The following is a 24,512-nucleotide window of genomic DNA, read 5'->3' as shown; positions in this document are numbered from 1 at the left end:
ATGTTTGACATCCAATAGCCGATGATAAGATAAAAAAATCAATGTGCTCTAGTTGCGTCGTTATATAAAAAAAAAAAAAAAAAAAAAAAAAAAAAAAACCCATCTAATTTCAACTGGACATTTTATATACAAATTATGTGGATCAATTTTAGCTTTAGTCAAATATGGGACAGCCAATATTAAGGCTCTTTATACCCTCACAAAGTTGAAACAAGAACTCCAGTCGAAATATATAAAATTCTGTTCAGATATTATTCAAAACAATTGTTCTAAACTCAGAACATACAGTCTACTCAAATCAGAGTTTAATTAGAAAACTACCTGCTCTGCACATCAAATTTCGAACAACGCAGACAATTTACAAAAATGAGAATTAGTGCACACAATCTTTATATTAAACTTGAGAGATTCTCTAAACCTAAAAAAATAATTGAACAGAAGACTGTTTCGTTTGTAATTCCCAAGATGAACAAATTTTATTTTAGACTGTCCTATTTATTATGTTGAAAGGCAACAAATATTTGATAAGTGAAATTTCTTTTCCGACTTTTCTACTCAAAATAACAATTTACTATTTAGATTTATTATGTAATGGTCACGTTGACATTCTTAACCATGTATTGACATTTATTGACAGCTGTATTTCTAAACGTAAAGTTCTTGTTCCGGCTATCAGTACATGTACCATTTCATTTTTACAATATACTTTATTATTATTATTATTATTATTATTATTAGTCATTTTATTCCTATAAATAGACAGGCCCGTACGCAGGATTTTTAATGGGTGAGTGCGAATTGCTCGTGATGGGACCAACAACGGCCGTGGGCTAAGACTCAACATAAAAATAACCCCTCAAAACAACGATTATGTAACGTTATTTAAATTTAATAGAGAAAAGTGGACCTTTAGTAATTTGGGGGGGGGGGGGGTGCGTACACATCCGTCGCACACACACACACGTACACGCGCACACATGTACGCACACACCCCCGATAGAATACAAATTTTGTGTCTCTGTCTGGCCTGTACATTGATATTGTTATTTATTATTAATTGGTTTGTTTGTGTTGTTGGGTTTTTTGGGGGAGGGGTTGTTATTGATGTTATATAATTCTTATCTCTGTTTGCTGATGTAGTAGTGTTGGTATAAAGTGCTCCAACTGGCAGTAGCTAGTGGGAATTTCCCTATTAGCTCAGTTGGTAGAGCGCTGGACTCTCGTACTGAGAGTCCGTGGTTCGAATCTCCTCAGTAGAGGTTGATTTTTCTGTTACATTTGATTAAAATGTAACAGCGTGCTCGGTAATGATAACAACCGGTTATGTAGCTTTGCACAGTTTATTGTAGATCACGGAGACGAAACCCATCTCTACAATAATAAATAACAATATATAATAAATATACAGTATAACCATTATCATTCTGAAAATATACGTATTTACAACAATTCATTTCAAAATCATACTATTATTATATGTATTAAAAAAAAATACATTAAGGTAAAACATTATGCGAAATACATACAATTATTCATTTAAAACATTAATGACATACGACTATCTAAAACATTAATGACATACGACTATCTAAACTGTATATGCATATTTAAACTGTTACGAATTAATCTTACCATAACTGACATATAAACATGATAATACAATGATATATAACATTCTGGTCATTAAAAATTACAAAATAGGTAAATGTACAATCATTACAGTAAAAACACTTTTACTACTAGTTGATACTATAAAATGAGATAATATTACCAAACCCGTGAGGTTTAAGATGTTCTGTTCAACCATATCCACCGTCACTTATAGACTACTGTAAACTTGAAGTTAAAATAACTTCTTTTAAACGGAGTAAATAAAATACATATTTTAAGATAAACCCTTTTACAGTTATTAATTCCAAATACTCAAAGGAAAAGAAGCATGGGAATAACTTTAATAATCAATAAGTTATTTTAAATATTAAGCAGAATACCCAACTTATAAATTTATCTTCAACATTGCTAATAACATTATTAATGTTACTGTTTATAACTTTAATTATATTTATTGCATTATATTTAGAAAATATTAATATAACATGTGTTTAATATATTAAGTTAGACTAACCTTTACATAAATTCTTATGTCAAGATGCAGGACACCAAAATATCAGGAGCCCAAAAGAAACCACCATCCAGTATAACTCAATAAATGCAGAATGGCTACCTTCTAACATCAGCTGATCATGTCATGGTCAGCAGCCCAATCAAAACTAAAGACACTGTCTTCACAGACAGCACATGAAAATAGTCCTTATAAGAAACAAAGAGATGTCACAGGTATTCACTGACCACACAGGTAAAACATGTAATTTGAAATTGACCACACAAGCCAAGTACAGAAAGAAATATACTGAAGAAAAGAAGTTATGGGACATGAAATACAAAACTAAGTTTGCTATGTTATAATTACAGAAAGTACATGTCTGCCACACTGACACCAGATTCTTTAATATTGGGCAATAAATTGAATTGAATTGTACAATTTAATTTTCTTTTTGTTTTTTGGTGTTTTTTTAATTTAAAAAAGAAAGGAAAACCATTCATACATCTGAATAAGATTGTGTTTAATGAAAACTAGCAGACTCACGGTAGTCTACAGGCCAGTGTTCAACAAAGGTCTAATTATTACTTTCATGTTCGGTTCTCTTATATTGTTTTCCGTTCTTTTTGATGATTGTTAGGGACTGTAATTTTTCTCGTCTCTTGTGTCCTAAAATATTAAATCAGTCCTCAATATTTTAATTCTGAATCTGATATATTGTTAATATTTTCCATTTTACGTTTTCTTTGATGAGAAACTGCGTCTTGTTTAGATCTGTATTTATATATATCTTTAACGATTTGTGGTTCATTATTTTGATACGCTGTAAGCGATGCATTTGCCAGCAGACTTCCGTTAAAAACGTGGAGAGAAAGAAGGGTGTTGAAAAAGCAAAACTATATTTCTACGTGGTAAATCAAACCATTCACAATTCTTGGAATGTGTAATATATGAAGACACGTTCAGGTATGGTTAATACGATTTTCGTGTTTCTTTTTTTTAACGGTTTATTCTACGCATATGCCTAACTTGGTAACTGACCGAGGCGATTCAGCAAGTTCATTCATAATCGTGTTGACACAACGAAATCTCTCGGAAATGCTGTGTTGGTGAAAGCTTGGACCAGTTATTAATCACGAATACAGCAAATTTAGAAGCAGTCTTCAATTCGTAGATTAAAAGCTTCAAAAAGGAGCTGGACACTATAAGTAATGTACGGTTGTTTCTTTTCACCAAAAGTCGGCTTAAGTTACCAAGGGGTCACCCGAAATACAACTAATATAAACAGCATATTTACAATCAAAAAACCCTTTCGCAATCAAGAAACCTCACAAAAACCATAATTATGCCAAAATCGTATCCAATAAGGGTTTTTTATATACTTTATTGGCAGTTTATCAATATTATATGATTTACAATTTATATGAAGCACAAATGTTGTTGTCAGTCCTAAAAATATGCATACGTCCGTTTCCGCCTTGTTTGTAAAATGTGGTTTTTGGCATATTTACAATCAATTTTAGGGTCCGACTATTTACTCCCAAGATACCCCAAAATACACCAAGACACCACACGTTTTTGTATTGGTGTACTCCCTGGGTGTATTGATATGCTGTTTATATTAGTTTTATTAGTAAACGTTAACAGAATATAAATATAAACCTTTATACAAATGAATACCTTTGGAATGACCGTTGGCCTATTATAATTTTTTTTTATTACAAAGTTCATTTGGCCATTTGAAGAAATAATTACATTTGTAATTACAAAGGCAAAACTTGTGATGTGTGAAATAAATGATTGGCTAGTTATTATTTCACATCTACATTAACAATAATAATGGAAAAAAAAGGTGCTGTATTGGCCATCTTTTTTTTCTCTTGACTATAATAGTATTCAACAAATAAAAAAGCTGTTACACCCCTGCACCGCGGTGAGGTTCAGCACTTGCAGGGGAAGGGCTTCTTTAGGAAATTTCGTAATATATGCCCACATTTATTAATAAAACCCAAATAACATTGTACATAACTGTATGTCTGTATACAAATCGTCCAATAACTCTTTGTCAGTTAACATATAAATAATGTTTACTCATAAATAATTGGACCCAGTATAAATGAATGTATTTAAGTATAAACGTTTCTCTATGCTAAGACGATAATGAAACATCATTCGCTACACATTGTACATGACGATTTTATTACTAGCCTAATATGTTAAAAAACGTGTGTGTAACGTTGACTATTGAACAGTCGAATTGATAAAATGAGTAATGTCATAATTAATTAATTAATTAATTGCCAGTGCAGACACTGAGGAATTTATTGTCGGCTTAATTGAATCAATGGATAGACTTTATTAATGATATCACTGACACATTCCTATAACATACATGATAGAGCTATTTTCCTGACATATTTTCATTTATTAGTTCCAGACTTACTGACACATATAACAGGCATTTAATTTTAATTATAAATGCATACATTTATTACTCTGGTATAAATAAATATAGTTAACTATAAAACATTATTTAAATTTAAAGATAATCATAATAGAGGTATTGAGACATACAGATATGTTTAATGTATAATGTAATGTAATTAGGCACGATGTCACACGTCCAAAAGATACTTTAAAAATTTCCAATTTATTGCTGACATATATAATATTATTGGCCGTTGTCGTGTCGATGGGTATAAGAATAAACATCTAAAGAAGCCCTCTGTCCTATAAAATAGGACAAAACATAAACCGCCACCATTAACAAACAAACACATGAAAAAGAAATTACATAAATAACTATATACATTTAAATTTTCAACCAGACCTACTACAGTGAATATCCAAGTACACACAAGCAGCAATTGCGGAATTGGGTAGAGGTCAGGTCAGGTCATAGGGTTTAACGTGCACATTCAGAGCAAGCTGTTGCAGCGCACGCCTGTCGTGGGCGCAGGTGATTGCGGAGCAAGCTCTTTCGTCCAAGACAGAAAGTTGGGGGGGGAGGGGAGGGACCGCCTGTACTGGCAGGTGCAAGGGAGCACCAGCAGTCCGACCGGGATCGGTAGCAGGCGGGGGTGGGTGGTGGTGCTATGGAATTTTGAATGGAGCAGTTAATATGCCAAAGAGAAAAAGTGCGCAGTTTTGATTTGAAGGAATTTTGGCGCGAATTTTTAATGGTCAGTCTAAACTGTAAAGGGTAGTAGAGCTAGTATAAGTTTTGACTTTAGTATATCGAGAGTAGCTCGTTAATTAGACCTATGGGCTGTCGGTATTATGGTGTCGGGACACGGCTCGGGTCTAACATTCACAAGATACATATATTCATACAAAAATCAATGTTAGTTTTAGGATATTCGCTACCGACCCACCTTCGGCCACTTTCACTAGAGTGCATCGGGTCCGAGTTCAATAGTGGTTGCAGCTCTTATGAAGGGGCTTACAAGTGGGTGGTTTTGGGTAATCCCTATAAATAATTTATTAGCACTATAGTTGGTCTTATCTTTACCTGTTCACCTTTGGCCCCTAGGTTGGAAAGCATCGAGTAGAGTTCAAATTGGTTGCAGTTCCTTCTTAGGGGCGTACTAGTGAAAGGTTATGAGTGCCTGTTGTTGCACTAAATGAGCACTACTTAGGTTTAGAATTCTCTACCTACCCACCTTTGATTGCTGCTATTTATACCGAAAGTTTTACTAAGAAGACTGGCCTTTTGTTTATTAGTGGTAGCATTTTTATTTTTTTGGAGGACTGTGGTGGTCGCGCGGTGTCCTTGTATGGCTTTAACTTTACCCCACATTTCTCTAATAGATGTTCTATTATTAATCTCGCTACAGAAAGTTTGCCAGCTGGCTTGTTTAGCATTGGTTATTAACTTACTTACTTCATTTTTTGCTATCTTATATTTAGTGTGATATCCTGGTTTTCCTGTTTTTTTAAATATTTTACACATGCTTCGTCTATGGTTAGTTCGTTGTCTAATTTAATATTATTACAATCTTTAGTAAAATTATCCCAGTTGGCCTTGCTGAATTTAAATTTAGGTTTAAATATTTAATTTTTTGAGTAGTTAATGTTACATTTGTAGCTAGTTAAAATAGGGAGGTGGTCGCTATTGAGAGCGTCTAACACCTCCCATTGGGTATTTGCACCTATACAGTTTGATGTTATGGTTAGATCGATGGTAGAGGAGCCCACTAAGTTATCATGAATGAACGTAGTGCTACCATCATTGAGACATACTAGGTTATGTACGTTAATAAATTCTGTTCTGTCCCGCTTTTGTGAGGTTTTTTGATTGGGAAATGGGTTTTTTTATTGTAAATATTGTAAAGCGGGTTTTTGGTATATTTACACTCAAAAAACCTTTTCCCAAAGAAAAAACGTCACTAAAGCAATAGCTATTGTTCGAAACACATGTGTTAATTATGATTGGAGCTTCATAAACTCTAAAATCTGTTCTGTCCCGCTTTTGTGAGGTTTTTTGATTGGGAAATGGGTTTTTTTATTGTAAATATTGTAAAGCGGGTTTTTGGTATATTTACACTCAAAAAACCTTTTCCCAAAGAAAAAACGTCACTAAAGCAATAGCTATTGTTCGATATTAACAAGTTTGTTTTGTTTAATGACACCACTAGAACACATTGATTTATTAATTATTAATCATCGGTCATTGAATGTCAAACATTTGGTAATTTTTATATAGTCTAAGAGAGGAAACCCGCAACATAGTAAGGGATCTTTTATATACACCATTCCACAGACAAGATAGTACATACCACTACCATTGATATACCAGTCGTGGTGCACTGGCCATAACAAGAAATAGTTCATTGAGCGCACCGACGAGGATCGATCCCATGCCGACCATGCATCAAGCGACAACTTTACCACTGGGCTACATCTCGCCCTAATTTTGACAAGATGCCCGTCGCACAGGAGATATAGAGCCATAGTAGAAAACCTATTTCTTCTTTGTTTGTTTTGCTTTTTCCGATATCTAATCAGTAGCAAAATCAGCAACAATGACCACTGCTCATTAGCTATATGTTTCGAGTGGTTAACTTATGTTAGGCTTGGGCAAATAAAAACTTTTTTCTACACTATGCCTTGTCATTTCTATGACCATTTTGGTCACTGAACACAAATCCAGTGGAGTTTTTTTGGTCAGGTCAGGTCAGAGTGTTTAACGTGCACATTCAGAGCAAGCTGTTGTAGTGCATGCCTGTCCTGGGCACAGGTGCCGGTCTTTGTCGGCTCTTCCGTGGGGGGGGGGGGGGGGGTGAGTGGAGTATTCTTTTGTCTGACTCCCTCTGGGTGCAAAGCAATTGTGTACTTGGAGCCTGTTTTTTATTGCCCGACTCCTTATTAAATACTAGGTACTGGGCCATTATTTGTGGGCGGATGCATTGTTATTATTAGTCAATGCATCCTGTGTGATAGTGATGTATTTAAAGTGCATGCTGTATGTTTGTGGTCCCTACATAATGTTTCGGTTGTCCTTAGTCCCTAATTGTAAACAAAAACTCAACATTCACCCAAAAAAGAACCCACCCCCCTGCCTTGGATTTAAAGAAATACAAGGAGAGAGGAAGAAATTATACTAACCTAGCTAGCTATTTTGAAGGGTTACCCCTTAGTGTTGTGTTTTGTTTAAAAAAGCACTAGGCTTCACTACAATAAAACAAAAATGACCATATTTATTTATGTATATGTTAGCAATTGTCCCTCATATACATGAGTATACACTGTAATTTAGAATTTTTGTCCCACTCCCAATGTTCCGAATGAGTTCAGATAACTAGTATGTTATAATTATTCTACAGAGGATATTGAGACAGAGACAGTCGCGCTCTAGTGAGCAAAGACCTGATAGAGAGAGCATGTACTTTTATATATGGCTTTAGTAGTATCTGGTTTCTTCCTGGTCTGGAACACCTTATGATAGACTCACCTTTAAGGTTGCTATAATAAATATGGTCTACATACATATTAGTATCTGGTTAAAAACAAGGTGCAAAAACGCAAAACGTGAAGTTTATATACAGTTTATTGTGTCTCGATTGCCTGGTTCTGGTTGAATCTTATCTGATTGGTTGATCGATGACTGAACTATCGCTATGTGATGTAAAGCAGCAAAAAAGAAAATGTGCGAAAACACAAACACTGAAGTTTTTTGGTCTATGACCACTTTTTATATCTGGACAGAACTTTAATTTATTCAAAATGGCTGCCAAATTTTATCTCATTTCGTGTATGTTGTAGCTTTTAGATCCTATTCCCCATGTAAAATATCAATATATATATATGGGTTTTCTGGGTCAGAGAACATGAACATGACACTTTCAGATAGCATAGACTTCATATAGAGGTCTTTTTGCTCTAAAAATATCACTTTTCCAACAGTTTATGGAATTTTACTATTGTGTTAGCAGCCTGAGTGAACAATTTGTGTGTGGGTCATGTGTTCACCATATTTTAGGGAATAATGTTTTAAAATCTGAGGTATTTTTTCAACTTTTGTGACACTTTTGGATTCCTGTTTACGTTGAAACCTTTTCCAATATTTGTAAAATATTGTCTAATATATAGTCCTTTAGAGATAAAATAGCAGTGGATAATTTAGCTGCTCCCAGCAGTCCATGCACATTTCTTTACAACTGTGGGCTCAACTATACTGAGCATTTAGTTGAGACTGGTCGCAAGTTACAACTGTTGCAATATAACGTTGTCTACTGGTTTGCTGCACATCAGTATCTAAAATTCAGTCTAAAACGTTTTTTGGAATACTAGTCAAACTTTAGGGTCTCAAAATTACAATACTCAACTGTATAATAAACTACCTGTAGTCATGAAGTTTGCAAGTTTTAATTTCTGAATGTCTACAGGTCACGACGTAATCAATTTGTGGTTCGCATAAATTTAATTTTGTGTAACCAACACACGAACAGAATAGGGTTCGCATGAAATATTGTGCCCTGTATTGAATACCAAAACATGGGTCTACCTCTTTATTGTTGAAAAGGGATGGAATAATTATCTGAACTCTCCTGTTCTGTTTGCACACTCAGTGTGGGGAAAGTTCAAGATCATAATCTGATCACTAACTAATAAAATATATGAACAAAATGAGAGGATGACTGAAAATAATGAAGACATCAACTTCAATAATTTCCATGGGCAATATAATGCAACATAGTACACATTCCATTCTGTTCCTTTAACTTGCATATGAAGAAAATATGTGAACAAAGTATCATAAAAGAAGCAGCAGCAAGAAATGGACAAATTCGATTATATTGAGCTAAATTAATTCTGCCACATAGGAACAATTTTAAGATTTATTAAGACCACAACCAGTGAGTTCATGAAGGGGTCTTCTGAACTGTTTGAATGTACATTATGTCAACATTGGAGGTGTGGCTGGTGCCAAAGTCAGAATTGAAGATGGTTATTAAAACAATAAGCTGACATCAGATTCATTTGTGAACTCAAGTAACGCAACAGAATTCGTCTACCTCTTTTTTTTGTCCAGTTCTTGCTGGTTCTTCTCTTATCAATATTTTAATATTTTGTTGGTGTATTTTCTTTCTACGCAAGCTCATGGGCATGGTAGGTATACAAATTGCATTATGTTACCCGGTATTATTTAAAGGTAGTTTTTGAAATATCATTTTCAAATTCTAATTTTTGTTTCTGGTAATTTTTTAGTTCCAATATTGTATACATTATTAATCAGTCTTTGACAATTTAAAATATTTATCTGACTTTGAACTATTCTCATACTTTTTCATTTTCTGAACTCTTTCATAGTTGGCCAATATTTGTTAAACCATTGCTTTTTCTGTCTTGACGTAAACATTTTTATTATCCAATCAAATACAAAGTTCCTAAACCACAATTTCACTAGTACTGCCCTTTGTAGCTGTTTAAATCCTTTTTTCTGGTCCATTCCTTATGTTTAAAGCATTCTGCGGATTAGGTAGCCACCCATTTTAAATTTTTGTTGATATTTGTAAACATATCGTCGATAGTCTTCGGGGTCAGCGAATACGTTGGGGGGGGGGGGGGGGGGGGGGGGGGGTCGTCTCTCTATACTGTGCAGATAAAACAGCATGGTTCATAGGATACTGTGATCATTATTCAAAAGTTTTGGTATTTAATGTGAGCATATGAAACAGTTACCAAGTATGCACCCAAACTGCTGAAACAAACTAGAGAAATATGTTTCTTTAGTACAAATGGCACAAAGAACCTCTGGATGAAGTCTATAGTATTTAAAAGTGTCATATTCATCTTCTACCCCCCCCCCCCCCCCCCCCCCCCCCCCCCCCCCAAACCCATATAATGATATATTACACCAAAAAGGCCATAGAAAATGCAAGGCACCAAAATTCAACCTGGATTTGCCTAAGTTTAGTTAGGTGCCATTTGCAAAAAAAAATATTCATTTGAAATACAGTTGATATCTTTCCATTGAAGACAAGTTGAAAAATTCATTTGGTTAAATATATGTTTTAAAAATTACAACAGAAAAATACAATTCATGACTGCTTAGTCACTGCAATGAGGGCCAACAAAATGTCAACAAATTACATTCAGGTTCAAAACTTAAATAGCTTTATAATAACAAAGCACCTAATAAACATATTGAATAATGTGTACCTTAGTTATTTAAAAAAAAAAGAAGCAGTTTCATTTAATTTTGATTGCTTAATTCCCATTTGTAAGAACCGGAACATAAGCTAAGGTACTGTTGATAAATATGGACAGCTAACGTGGAGCATGTGCATATCACACAACCAGTCTAGTCAACCGATGTAAATAATGACAGCCTAACCCTAGGGACGGGACATTTTCATTGAGCCATTTGGAACACATTAGATCATCAGGTTTTTTTGAGTCTATTAACAGACATGGAAACACTATTTTCGGGTAAACGCAAAGGCGTTCTAGCGACAGTTCCATAAGCACATGTATGCTGCATGATATGGTCAAAAAACTATTTTAAAACATACTGCATTGAACTGCTTCAACACTAGTGCAAGGTGCACATTAAGTGCGTTGTTATCCAGAATATAGCATAATAATGTTTGCTTATTTTAATTATCACGGTTTTAATTTTAATAGCAACATGTATGATTACATGTTGATTACAGAGTAAGTCAATGTACTAAAAAAAATCGAGTAGCCCAACAAACTACTGGGTTTAGACATGTGGTAGCCTGAGCGAGAAGTCGATAGCCAAACCTTTCCGGACTACCGCTAAGGTCAAGCCATGACATACACCCAACTAATATTTTGGCTTTATTTGAAAACAGATAAATGCTGTGGTATGTACTATCCTGATTCCCTTCCTTCCTTCCCATTTCCAACAAGAGAGTTCATATCTCTGCGATATTTGTAGGACTGCACAAACCATACCAATAATATCCCTTGCGTTCGATTTGATCATGTCTATATAATAATAATAATAATAAATTCTTTATTTAGTGAGGGTAACACAGTTAGCAAAAGCTAATCTTCCCTGAGGCCCTCAGGTACAAACAATACATAATTACAATGCATACATTTATGAACAAATAGAAAATACATATATGGCAATAAACATATGTACAAATGATATTATTTTAGAAAATATTTCTTGAGTCTATATTTAAAAACAGCAGTATTTGGCGATGATCGGATAGCTTTAGGCAATTTATTCCAAAGTACTGGTCCAGAGTAACTGAAAGCATGTTTAAATAAAGACATTTTAGGTTTTGGAATTGATAGATTTCTATCCTCTACATTTCGAAGGTTGTAGGGATTGTTTTCTCCAACATATATTAATAAGTTTGAAAGATAGTTTGGGGCTTCATTGTATAGACATTTATAAATTTGTAAACATTTGTGATAGTGGATTCGTGTTTCCATTGTCATCCATTTTAACTGTTTAAATAGTGGGGCAGATGGAGTAATAGGATCTACATCTAATATCATCCTTGCAGCTCTCTTTTGCAGTTTTAGTAAACGTTCTAATCCATCCTGATTACAGTTTCCCCAAATTACACAGCAGTAATCGATGAGTGGTAAAATATACCCATTGTAGAAAAGTTTTCTTGCATCTAAATTTAAATACCTAATGATTTTTGATAACAGATACAGACGTTTAGAGATCAGGGAACACACATGTTTAACCTGATTTGTCCATTTTAAATTATTATCAACTTTAATTCCTAAAAGTTTTTCGCATTCAGTGTGTTGCAGACGTTCTGAATTTATTATAAGAGAAATATCATTTTGGATTGTAACTTTTTGTCTTGTTCCTATAGTCATATATTTGGTCTTTTTTGTGTTTATGAACATTTTATTATAGGAACACCATTTTTCTACACTATTCAGATCTTGCTGTAGTTTATCTTGAATTTGAGTAACAGTTTTCCCTGACATGAACATTGTTGAATCATCTGCATACATACTTGTGGTACAATGTTCAATGTATAGTGGAAGATCATTTATGTACAGTATAAAGAGAAGAGGTCCTAGTATGGAACCCTGTGGAACACCATAAATGGATTTAGGTTCTGATGTTGCCATTCCTATAGTGACTTGCTGTGTCCTGTTAGTTAAATAAGATTGGAACAAGTTAAGAGAATTCCCTTTGCAGCCATAAATGTTTAACTTTTGAATCAGAATTGAATGGTCCACAACATCAAAAGCTTTTTTGAAATCAAGAAATATGACTCCATTTAGATTTCCTTCATTCATTTCATGTAACCATTTATCAGTTATATCAATAAGTGCTGTTTGGCATGAGTGTTTTGGTCTAAAACCTGATTGAGATGAGTGTAAAAGGTTAAATTTTGTTAAGTAATCATAAAATTGCATGGAGATATGTTTTTCTATTAATTTGGACAGTGTTGGCAATACAGATATTGGCCTATAATTTGTAGCTTCAGTTTTGTCACCAGTCTTGAAAATTGGAGTAACTTTAGCATTTTTAAAACATTGTGGATAAATACCACTGTCTATTATTTTGTTAAAAATAAATGTTAACGAAGAAGCAATTGCCAAGGCACCTAACTTAAGTATTCGTGGACCTAAGTTGTCATCTCCAGATGATTTATTGACATTTAAGTTCTTAAGCTCATTTTAAAGATAATTTATTTGTACAGGAGCTATCTTAAACTTTTCCTCATTTGGGAGTCTCTCTTTTACAAAACGTTCCACTTTCTCGAGATTTGGCATATCATATCCAGAATTAGTTCTCAAATTTTCAATACAAGAAGTAAAGAAGTCATTAAATTTGTTTGCTATGTCGGTCTTATCCTTAAGTGTTGTTCCATTGTCAGATTTCAGCTCTGCTGGACTTGATACATGTGGAGGATTTAGCTCATGGATACATTTCCATAATGATTTTGGATCCCTAGAGTCATTCACCACAGCAGAATAGTAGTTTTGTTTGGCTTTGTCTGTAATTTGTTTAGTTTTGTTCCTCCACACCTTTATATTCATCCCACATACATAGCTTGTGATATCTGTCTCGTAACTGTCTGGCTTGTGTTATTTCACAGGAATACCAACCTGGCTGCTCTTTCCTCTTGACTCGTTTTGTAACTAAAGGGGCATGCTTGTCTAATACATTGTTGAAAATTTTGTACCATAATTTTAAGCAAGTATCTAGATCCTCCTCAAATTCCACAGAATAAAATGGGGCATCTAGTAAATCATTAACAAACTCCTCATTTAAATGTTTACAATTTCTGTAGGTAATAGTATTGTGTGCATTTTGTTTTGTATGAAATTTGCCATTTCTTGTAAAGCAAACAGGATAATGGTCGCTAATTGAGTATTGAACAACATGAGATTCCTGTACTTTGCTACGATTGGTTACATATATGTGATCAATCAGAGTTTTAGAATTTTGTGTTATCCGTGTTGGGTCAGTTGTAAATTGTATATTTCTAACATGTTTAGCCATTTTTGAGGTGTGTTATTTGTGTGTCATGTGATAGTCGTAGGCCTGCAAAGTCGACCAGATAAGTGTATTTTGGATTATATTCTTTGTAAACCTCAATGGAGATCACCAATAAAAATTATCTGGTTTGATATGGGAGGTGTATTTCTTTAGCGGTACTCTCAGAATGCTTTTTTTCCAATACAGTATCAACCATTACTCAGGTACATATATGTGAAGTTAAAATTAAATTCACCAGTTTTTAAATTTAGCATTTTAGTGAATTTGGCTAATGCCAGAGCTATCTGTGGATAACAGCATAGAAAACATAATGATAAATAGAATGACAGGACCAGAACAGGAGATTTTTCGAGTCCTGATCAGTGTTCGAGATTAAAAAAATTTGGAGCACTATCCCAGTTGGATACTAACATTTCAAAATCTGGTATCCCACCTGAGAATTTAGTATCCCACTTAAATGAAATTCATAAATAACACTGCAACAAACTTGGACGACACTGTTCTCGTTCCCAGTCTATTGCAGTTGTGGAATTTGTGAAATTTGCAATCAAACGTAATCTATTTTTGAATAATACTAACATAAATTAATATTTAACAGTAATTTTTAAGTGTTTCTGACATTATTAATGATAAACCTACCTGTATCAATTTTCTGCAGATGTGGAATCAATATCTCAAATAAAATATGAAAGGAGGAAATATCCAACAAAAACAATAGCTACTTAGCGGTTCCCAGTCTATTGCTACGCTGCTGTTACTCCAGTGTTGCATTAGACGAGTTGGGGGAGATATTGTTATGGAATAGCATTAGACTGGGTACGAGCTCAAAAATACTGTTACTTAACTTCCCCAGTAAATGACGACTTTTATTGTTTAGCGAAAAATAAAATCGCAGGATTAAGAAAACAACAACATTATATGGTATCCCAGTGGGATACTGGGTTCTTGACGTCTGGTATCCAAAATTAAATTCTGGTATCCTCGGGATATTGGGATACCGGGATACCGCTAATCTCGAATACTGCTAATAACCGAGTTACCAGCAAAGGAATGTGGTACTCATTTGTTTCCAAATATGTTACTCGTTTCAAACTGTGCTGTATTTTGCCAGCAATATCATAATGTGAATGTAAAAGAAGGGTTTGCTGCCTTAAACATGTCAAACCTACATACAGGTATGTGTACATTTGTATGCAGGTCAGCATGGAACAAGGCAGATTGATGTCATTAGCATGAATGACTTGAATGAAGTTGTGAATAGCGTTTCATAGCTGTACCCAAGAAAGCTGGTTTGGCACAACCTGTTCTGTAAGTTGCTTGTATTGACTACACCTGGACATGGCTGGACTTAGAAGTATCTCACTTTGGGCTTCTTGTCCTATAGTTTAAACATAGACTGGTGGACAGAAATACATGTAACTGTGGGAACACAAATAGTAACAGCAAATATTGACTACAGCCAAAACACTCATCCACAGGAACTTTGGATAGGCATTCAGTGTTTCTGCCAGAAAGAAATTTTTGGGTATGGCACTATGAAATTGAATGCAACCATGAAGTCAACAGGGGGTCTCTCCCCCCCCCCCCCCCCCCCGAAAAAAATGGGTTACGTTTAGGGTTAGGGTTAGTGTTAAGTAAATAATACAGTAATGATAAGAGTAATTAATTTTATCGAAAGGTTAACTTGAGAAAACAAAAAAATCTGCCAAACATTTGGGTATGGCACCATACCCGTTTTACCCTCTGACAGATACCCTGGCATTGTTCCAACAAAGAACGTTTATTTATCCCACAATACTGACATTCAATCCCACGTTACACAGGGGCGTCGGAAGCAGTACAGCCATGGTTGTAACACTTTTTAGGTCAGGAACGGGTTGTTTTTTTCTCTTCCTATGGCACTCGCATAGTATAGATCTCATCATATACATTGCTTTCATGTCTGTACCAATTTTTATTTGCTTCGGGCGCTGCTATTACATCTCTGTATAAACCTGTAGGTTTAACTACTCTAGCAGTGAATTACAGGTAAATGTAGTCTCAAATACCATGTGTTTCCTTCTTTTTTCCATCAGTAGAATTTCATACTTTTACTTTTTATGCTTAGAGAATAAATTTTATTACCCCAGCAGGCACTCATAATGGGGAAAATAACAATCATAATTTCTCACTGTATACTGAGAAATTATCATGCATTGGTCTAACAAACAATACTATTGGATGGTTTGATGCTTACAAACCAGTGACCTTGTCGGTACTAAATATTAAGTCATCACGATATGGCAAACACACAATGACATCATGTAGTTTAAAGAGTGCATTTACGGCTGTCTGTTTTTGGTTTTAAATTTTATAACAAAATGTCATTTTGATGCAATTCATTATAGATTTTGTACCAGAATAAAGAAAACTTTTGTTTTTGAAAATTGTCTACGAATGTGATTAAATAACAAAGTTATAGCAATACTCAAAACAGTGTGTAAAGTGGGTTACATCGTTTCTGTATACGTACGTTCATGTGTGTGGAAAATAAAGGCTTTTAGAAAATAAATAGCTCGGGTAATAAATAGAATAACAAACTCAGTACCAGTTATTATCAAATTTATGTTCCTCGTGAAATAATTTTCTTTTGTCACTCACTAAAGCTTGTGACAACTGAAAATTATTTCACTCAGGACATAAATTTGATAATAACTGGAAACTTGTTTATTATCCTCTATGTAAGTTACACTTATATGTTATATACATGTGCAGGGTTCATACGCCAATACAGGTCCTGGAAATCCTGAAGAGTAATGGGGAACTGAAAATGGTTGGAATTTAATTTTAATTTTATTTTAATTTGCCAGGATTAAAAGTAGGCATCAAATTTAATTATCAGGCAGAAACATTTTGAGCTTGCTGTGCCAGTTTTAATGTTACCTTCTTATCAGGACATGCCTCCATAACTGTTTTGTGGACATGTTTTTAATCGGAAATTGACTGGTTTTGGTATTTTGTATATGTATTAACTCTTAAAACCCAAGCAGCAACTTTTTCCTGCCAAAGTTTAGAGCAGGCAGCAAACCGAGATTTCAGGCAGTATATAGACAACAACTCACAAGTTATGAGGAATTGCAGATTATCTGTCCTGAGTGAAATTAATGTTGTCAATCACGAGCAAGTGACTGATAATATTAATTTCACGAGGGACAGATAATCTGTAATTCCGAGTATTGAGTGGGTTAATATATTTATTACCCATTGTGTAAATAATTTAGAAACTTAAACTTTAAACTTCTTACATGACACAAACTATAAAATATACAAGACTTGAAAGTCTGAGGAAACTGATGACGTCACGAAAGAAAAGCAATGACGTCAAAAGCTATCGTTTGGTACACAAATCAAATGTAAGCAAGAGAGGTCACATTCGTAATAAACTGATGTTTCTAATTGATTGAATAATTGATTTTTATTTATTTATTTTATAGACTTTTTAAAGTTTTTCTTTCTTGTTTTGTTGGAGGGTTTTTTTTTGTTTTTGTTGGGTTTTTTTTTGGGGGGGGGGGGGGGTTGGTGTAAAATTTGCCCTGTATTCTGTCCCATGATATTTTACTAAATTTATTAACAAGCAGTGATTAGTTATACACTGGCCTCGGTGGCGTCGTGGTTAGCCATCGGTCTACAGGCAGGTAGGTACTGGGATCGGATCCCAGTCGAGACATGGGTTTTTTAATCCAGATACCGACTCCAAACCCTGAGTGAGTGCTCCGCAAGGCTCAATGGGTAGGTGTAAACCACTTGCAAAGGCCATGGTTTGTGCTATCCTGCCTGTGGGAAGCGCAAATAAAAGATCCCTTGCTGCCTGTCGTAAAAGAGTAGCCTATGTGGCGACAGCGGGTTTTCTCTCAAAATCTGTGTGGTCCTTAACCATATGTCTGACGCCATATAACCGTAAATAAAATGTGTTGAGTGCGTCGTTAAATAAAACATTTCTTTCTTTTCTTTCTTTGATTAGTTATACATGTTTTCTTGTCCCACGTTGCATATATATTTTGTAAAAATTGATGTAAATAATGGATAGTACATACTATCTATCAGCGACCTGTGTTAAGAAACCACATTTTTATTCTGTTAAATAATCTAATACAGTATAAACTAACCTGTATTAAGCAGCTACCTGACTTCAAAGGCCACTTTTTGATACTCCCTTTGGTGTGTGCTTAACATACTGTATATATTACATATGTACAATTTATGTTCTATTTTAAAAACAATGTTGTAGTGAGCTTTACGGGCTAAAACAAAAGTGCATCTGTTTTTACAGCTGAGGAAATGGACATTTCACTGTTGTCATGACTGATAGTGATTTCAGGAAGCATTCCCATGATGACTGTCAAACAAGTGGTTTACCACACTGAACATTGTCATGTGTATGTGTGTTTGACTCATACATGTACTTCAGCTAGTTTTAAGTCTTAAAGCCAACATTTTCTCGACTGGTTACTAGCGATTGTCCTCAATTTGCTCAGTGTGAGGTCTTCAAAGACTTGCTAAGCTGTTGGTTGGCATTGTGATGAGGGGTATGTCTTGTTGAACAATAGCCAATACTTTAGCCTGTTCAAACTCCCATCGCTTGTTTCCTGCGGTTAAATTATCCTGTCTGTACATGTAGTTGAACGTCTCAGTTATTTTCTTGGTTTAGATAGAGGTGAGGAAGAAAGCAAAATTTTGTGTTAAATGCATTCCCACAATTTTTGTCCTCCAGCATATGTTTAAAGACATAAATATATTACATGTAGGTTTTTGCTGGGGAAAAAGTCAATTTGTGTTTGTGATTTTTGTATATTTGGAAAACGAAATTGTTTACTGACACCAACCAGGGCACCACAACTGGTATATCAAAGGCCGTGGTATGTACTACCCTGTCTGTGGGATGGTGCATAAAAAAGATCCCTTGCCAGTGTTTTTGCCAGAAAGAAATGTTTGGGTATGGCGCTATGAAAATGTAACCACAGTCAATAGGGTGTATGGAGGGCCTCCCCCAGAATGAAAATGGGTTAAGTTTAGGGTTAGGTTTAAGAAAATCATACAGTACTGATGAGAGTAATTAATTTTGTGAAAAAGTTAACTTTGAAAAAATAAAATTTGGGTATGGCGCCATACCCATTTTACCCTCTGGCAGAAACCCTGCTTGCTGCTAATCGAAAAGAGTAGCCCATGAAGTGGCGGCATCAGGTTTCCTCTCTCAATCAGTGGTCCATCTGTCTGACGCCATATAGCCATAAATAAAAATGTGTTGAGTGCATCATTAAATAAAACATTTCTTTCTTTGTTTACTGAGAAAATTAGCATATTGTGCTTGGGAAGTTTTGAGTGCCAAGAGCTAATTTGCCATGTCATTAAAATAAATATCCATTCCATATTGCTTCATTGGGTCGACAGCTTTGTGGTTTCTGTAAGCTATTGGCATATGTTTACAAAGAACTTATCATGTGGTTATAGTGATTAATTAAAATTATGGTCACTAGTGATGTTGCAATGATCAGTTATAATAGAAAATTTATTTGTTAGGCTTTATTGATGTGATGATCGATTATGAAATCAGTAATCCATCGGGTGGAAACATTTTTAACTGTAATTGTTCCTTCAGTTTAGATGATAGAAGTGATGTAAATATACTGGGGTTGGTGTTTTGTTTTTACATGTACATAAAAAAAACCCAACTAAATAGTTATTAATGGTAAACTTAGGAATTTGTAGGGTCTATCCCAGTGAATACAACAATAAGTGTATGGTGCATATAATTAAAATCCTTCTTACGTTTATGTAATTCTAACTGGTTGTCTTATCAGAGGTTGATGGGTTGATGCAAACCAATTAAAACCGATGATCGATGATGATATTCCTACCGATTCCAAACACAAGTGGTTACAGTGATTAAAGTAAAGCGGTATCCTAACCAGACACGTGATCTGTTGCGCTGTATGCGTGCGGTTAGGATACGATGCTTGAAATAATGATTTCTAAAATAATCGCTCACATCAGGTTACGATACAGCTTTATTCAGCATTGTTTTGTGCTAGTGGTTACAGTATGCTACCTGTAGTTACATTGATTTCAACAAGGTTGCCTTATGGTTAAGTTAGTCTTGTGTCTGTGGTTACCTACAATTTATGTATATATATATATATATATATATATATATATATATATATATATAAATATATATAATGTATGTGTGTTTGTGTGTATGTTTTGTTTAATGACACCACTAGAGCACATTGATTTATTAATCATAAGCTATTGGATGTCAAATATTTGGTAATTCTGACATATATAGTGTTAGAGAGGAAATCTGCTACACTTTTCCAGTAGTAGCAAGGGATCTTTTATATGCATAGTCCCACAGACAGGATAGCACATACCATAGCCTTTGATATACCAGTCTAGCTGGAATGATAGCTAGCCCTATGGCCCCACCAATGGGGATCAAATCCACACCGACCGTGCATCAGGCAAGGACATTGTCCTGCCTCCGTGATGTGATTAGATGAACATATATTTCAGTAAAAGAATTTTGTCATCAGAAATGGCAGACTGTGCTTATCAACAATCTGTCAATGTAATTTGACATCACAACAGGTGTGACATAATCAGCAACCTGTTGCTAGTCGTATTTTACACGATTTATGTTGGCTATGACTTGTTGTTGGGGTAATACAGCCCGTTATTATTTCACGATTACCGTGGACTGTCTGCTGTTTGCTTGTCACCTTGGGAAGATGGGATACAACTAGGGTTTGTGTCTGGGTGAGTTTTCTGTTTGGCATGGGTTCACTGGGCTTGTGTGTTGCATTATGTTTACTGAGTTTTTGTTTATTTTCAGGTTTTGTTTGCAGGTGCCGCCGACCGAGTTTGAGCAGCCGACAAGGAATGTTGAAACTGACAAACCGGCCATGAAGATGGTTTAGGCTCAGTTCGTCTTCTCATTCATAAGACATGATGTTTGCGTGCGTTAAAACTTGTACTTTCAAGTGACAAGATGAATTCCTTCCTACAACCAGAGTCGGATTTGTAAAGAGAATATTTCTGAGTTTTTGTCTGACTCTCTTAAAAAATAAAAAACCAAACTACCTGCATCGAGAAATTTGATGATGCTGTGTGTACAGATGTGATCCTTATGCGTGCATGGCATGTAAAAAGACAAACTTTGTGTTGTTCTCTGCATTTGTGTTTTTGAAATGTTTGTGTTATTCTACAATCAATAGTTTGTCATCCGCTCATCTGTGATAGAAAATGGCTAGTCGACGACAGTTTCAATACTGCAAGGTGATTATTGCTACATCCATGGTGTGGGTTATGCTGGACGTGTTTCTTCTCATGTATTATACTGACTGTACGCAGATGTCCGATTGCAAGAGGAGAACCGACCAGGTCGCAAACCTGGAACAGGCGCCGAAAGAACATGTTGGATTTTTACAGAAGATTTTGCCTAAAGGTTATTTCTTTCATATTTTATGCAACTTTGCATACAAGGCTTTAGATCTCACTAACTTGTGCACAGCAGGCTTTTTGTCTTTCTGAGCACAACAAGGTCTTTTTAGTGCAGCAATGTTAATAATAGCTGGTAAAGAATTGTACAGATTCAGAAATGCATTTTAAGTTATTTTAACCTAATTACAGCGTAACATTCCATTGATTTTGAGGTGAAATGTTTTGAGGTTAGCATGTTAGTACTTAACTTGGGCTTGCTTATTTTGGGCACACCCTTTATCACCTAAGCGTTGGTGCAATCTAAAGCCCTTGTGTATCATTTTTTTCTCGTCTTACTAGCATACATAGGAACCTCTTTGCTGTAGATTTTTGTATGGATTATCATCTAACGTCATTACGTAAAGAATGTGCAAATGTATACACAGTTTTGTGCTTGATGCAGCTGTAAGCCTAAATTATTTATTTTGTTTAAAAAATAACCATTTGACATTTATGTTTGCAAGGACCTAGGAATTCGAAATATTTTACTGTGATCATTTTTGTAGAGGAAACATTTAACAGTATTACTAAGGGTGTGTGTACATGGAGTTGGAAAACAATTTGAGTGTTCTTTTTTTTGTAATCCAACCTGCTATTATAAAAAAATGTAGATACCGGGTACTGGGTTTTTTTTTTGAATTTGTGGATTTTTTTTTAGGATTCTGCTAGAACCATATAATATAATTTAGTATTGTAGATATTTTGGGTTTCCATATCAAAATCTGGGATTTGCAGTTAAGTTATTATTATTATTATTATTATTATTATTATTTTTTTTTTTTTTAAATCCCTTGCTAAGTTTGTGAGAGACCTTTTTCCTCTCTAAGACTGTATATACATGTAGGTCAGAATTACCTAATGTTTGACAGCCTATAGCTGATGATTAATTAATAAATCAATGTGTTCTATTGTCCAAACCAAATTGTTAACAACTACGAAATATTACTCTCCTACCTTTAATTGCTGTTAGATTTCCTCCAAACTTTGTCCAGACACAAATCTTGAAAAAACCATTACAATGACACAGATTCCACATACCAGATGATAACCATGTCACCTATATCGACTTCGCTGAGAGCGCATAGGGAAAAAAGCATGTAATTTTGTATCAGCTGCCATTTTGACTTTTTATGGAATATTCTTCAAGAGGGGTGAAAGGATAGGACTTAATCTAACAACGTCATAACATGTTATGATATAAAAGCAAATGTGATGACGTCATATTATTATTTATTATTATTATTATTATTATTATTTTAATGATACCACTAGAGATCATCGATTTCATAGTAATTGTGTCACATACTTTGGAGTCTTTCACCCCTCTTGAAGAGTATTCCATAAAGAAGCAACATGGCAGACGGCAGAAAACTGCATGTATTTTTCCCTATGCAATCTCAGCAAAGACAATATCGGCGACATCGTTGCAGTCTCGTGTGTGGAATCTGTATATTTGTAGTGGTTTTTTTGCGATTTGTGTCTGGACAAACTTTGGAGGAAATCTAACGGCAATTAAAGGTAGGAGAGTAATTTTTTGTAGTTGTTAACAATTTGGTTTAGACAATAGTGGTGCACAAACTATCTTTAATTCAGTGTACATAAACTGACACACATACATGTGTATATCTGCATACACATAAAAATAAACGTACTATCGAATATCAATTTAATATTTGTACATGTACATGTATATGTATTATTATTATTATTATTATTATAATTATTATTATTATTAACACCTACATCAACCTGAACAAAATTATATATCTTCTTTACATGTATATCAGAAAGAAATATTTTATTTAATGACGCTCTCAACACATTTTATTAATGGTTATATGGCGTCAGACATATGGTTAACTCTTTCACCACTAAGTTTTACAGTCTTGACCTTCCCTGCACACTGAGTTTAAATAGCAGATTTATGATCATGTTTGTTAAAGGATAAAACTACTTGTTTTATCATTAATTTTAGTTATAGGCTATACATTTCCAGAAAGGTGAATGAACGGCTGTCTAGATAAAAAAATAATACTTTAAAAATGTTAGATTCAACAGGTATAAATCTGGTAATTACAGGTAAACTATGCATATTACTCGCCTATTTGAGTAGGTAGGACTGGTAATTTTAAAAAAACCCCAGTACAAATGTTTTTCTTGTTGGATAATTAATTAATTAACATTCCAGTTATAATTTTAAAATATATATTTACAATGCTTTTGCAAAATTAATCTTTCATTTCATCAACAGAAATATCATACCACACACCTTTGTTGTTAGCAGGATCTGTATCACGCTTTTTTTTGGCATTCATGTTGGTAAATTACACAATTTTTCCATACACTGTATTGGAATAAAATAGCGAAAAGTACTCTATGGCATTTGTGTTGACGTCAAACACTTTTACGGGCCCCGGATTTTTAGTAAACGTTGATCTGCAGGTAACTGAATATGGCTCATGTGTCCAGGTAAACTCAGGCGCGTGGTAAAACAGTGGCAAGTCATCTTGTAACTCGTCATCGGTATAATTTTCTTCTAAATTGCCATGTTTAATGACATTTCGTTCACGATCGCCAATCTCGATTAAATCAAATGCACCAAAGTCCATAATATCCCACATTTCATCATCGGAAAACCCGTCATCTGAATCGCAACCATTGTTTTCAACAGACGAAATTTCGTCACCTCGGTTCATGTTTAATTACAGTCAGAATATCAGTATAAACTTGGAAAAACTCATTCAAAATTCGCTAGAACATGGGCGCAGCCATTACAGTGTGTCACATGGCAGCTATGGTCGCGCGAGATTTTGTCTAATTATAATATTGACGCGTCACTCGGCGCCAAATATGAACAGGTGTTACAAGCCGCTAAACCGGCCTGTCGTGGTGAGAGGCACTGGTATCGCAAGCCGGTATACCGGCCTGTCGTGG

The 24,512-nt window shown here is 34.7% G+C and overlaps 1 protein-coding gene across 2 annotated transcripts in view; it reads left to right on the top strand.

Moving 5' to 3' along the window:
- Nucleotides 1–2,784: 2,784 nt before the first annotated feature.
- Nucleotides 2,785–24,512, top strand: part of LOC121380913 (polypeptide N-acetylgalactosaminyltransferase 13-like) — a 54,925-nt gene continuing 33,197 nt past the window's right edge. The window contains exons 1-2 of one of the 2 annotated variants that reach the window (XM_041509944.1): nucleotides 2,785–3,067; nucleotides 20,932–21,543. In XM_041509944.1, coding sequence (XP_041365878.1) covers nucleotides 21,342–21,543 — 202 coding nt within the window. In that variant the 5' untranslated portion in view covers nucleotides 2,785–3,067; nucleotides 20,932–21,341. The remainder of the gene's footprint in view (nucleotides 3,068–20,931; nucleotides 21,544–24,512) is intronic. The other variant, XM_041509945.1, reaches the window with a different exon arrangement.

The sequence above is a fragment of the Gigantopelta aegis genome, chromosome 9 (genome assembly GCF_016097555.1).
Source record: "Gigantopelta aegis isolate Gae_Host chromosome 9, Gae_host_genome, whole genome shotgun sequence".
Classification (NCBI taxonomy): domain Eukaryota; kingdom Metazoa; phylum Mollusca; class Gastropoda; order Neomphalida; family Peltospiridae; genus Gigantopelta; species Gigantopelta aegis.
The sequence above is the reverse complement of the archived record's forward strand: the minus strand, read 5'-3'. Positions and strand labels throughout refer to the sequence as shown.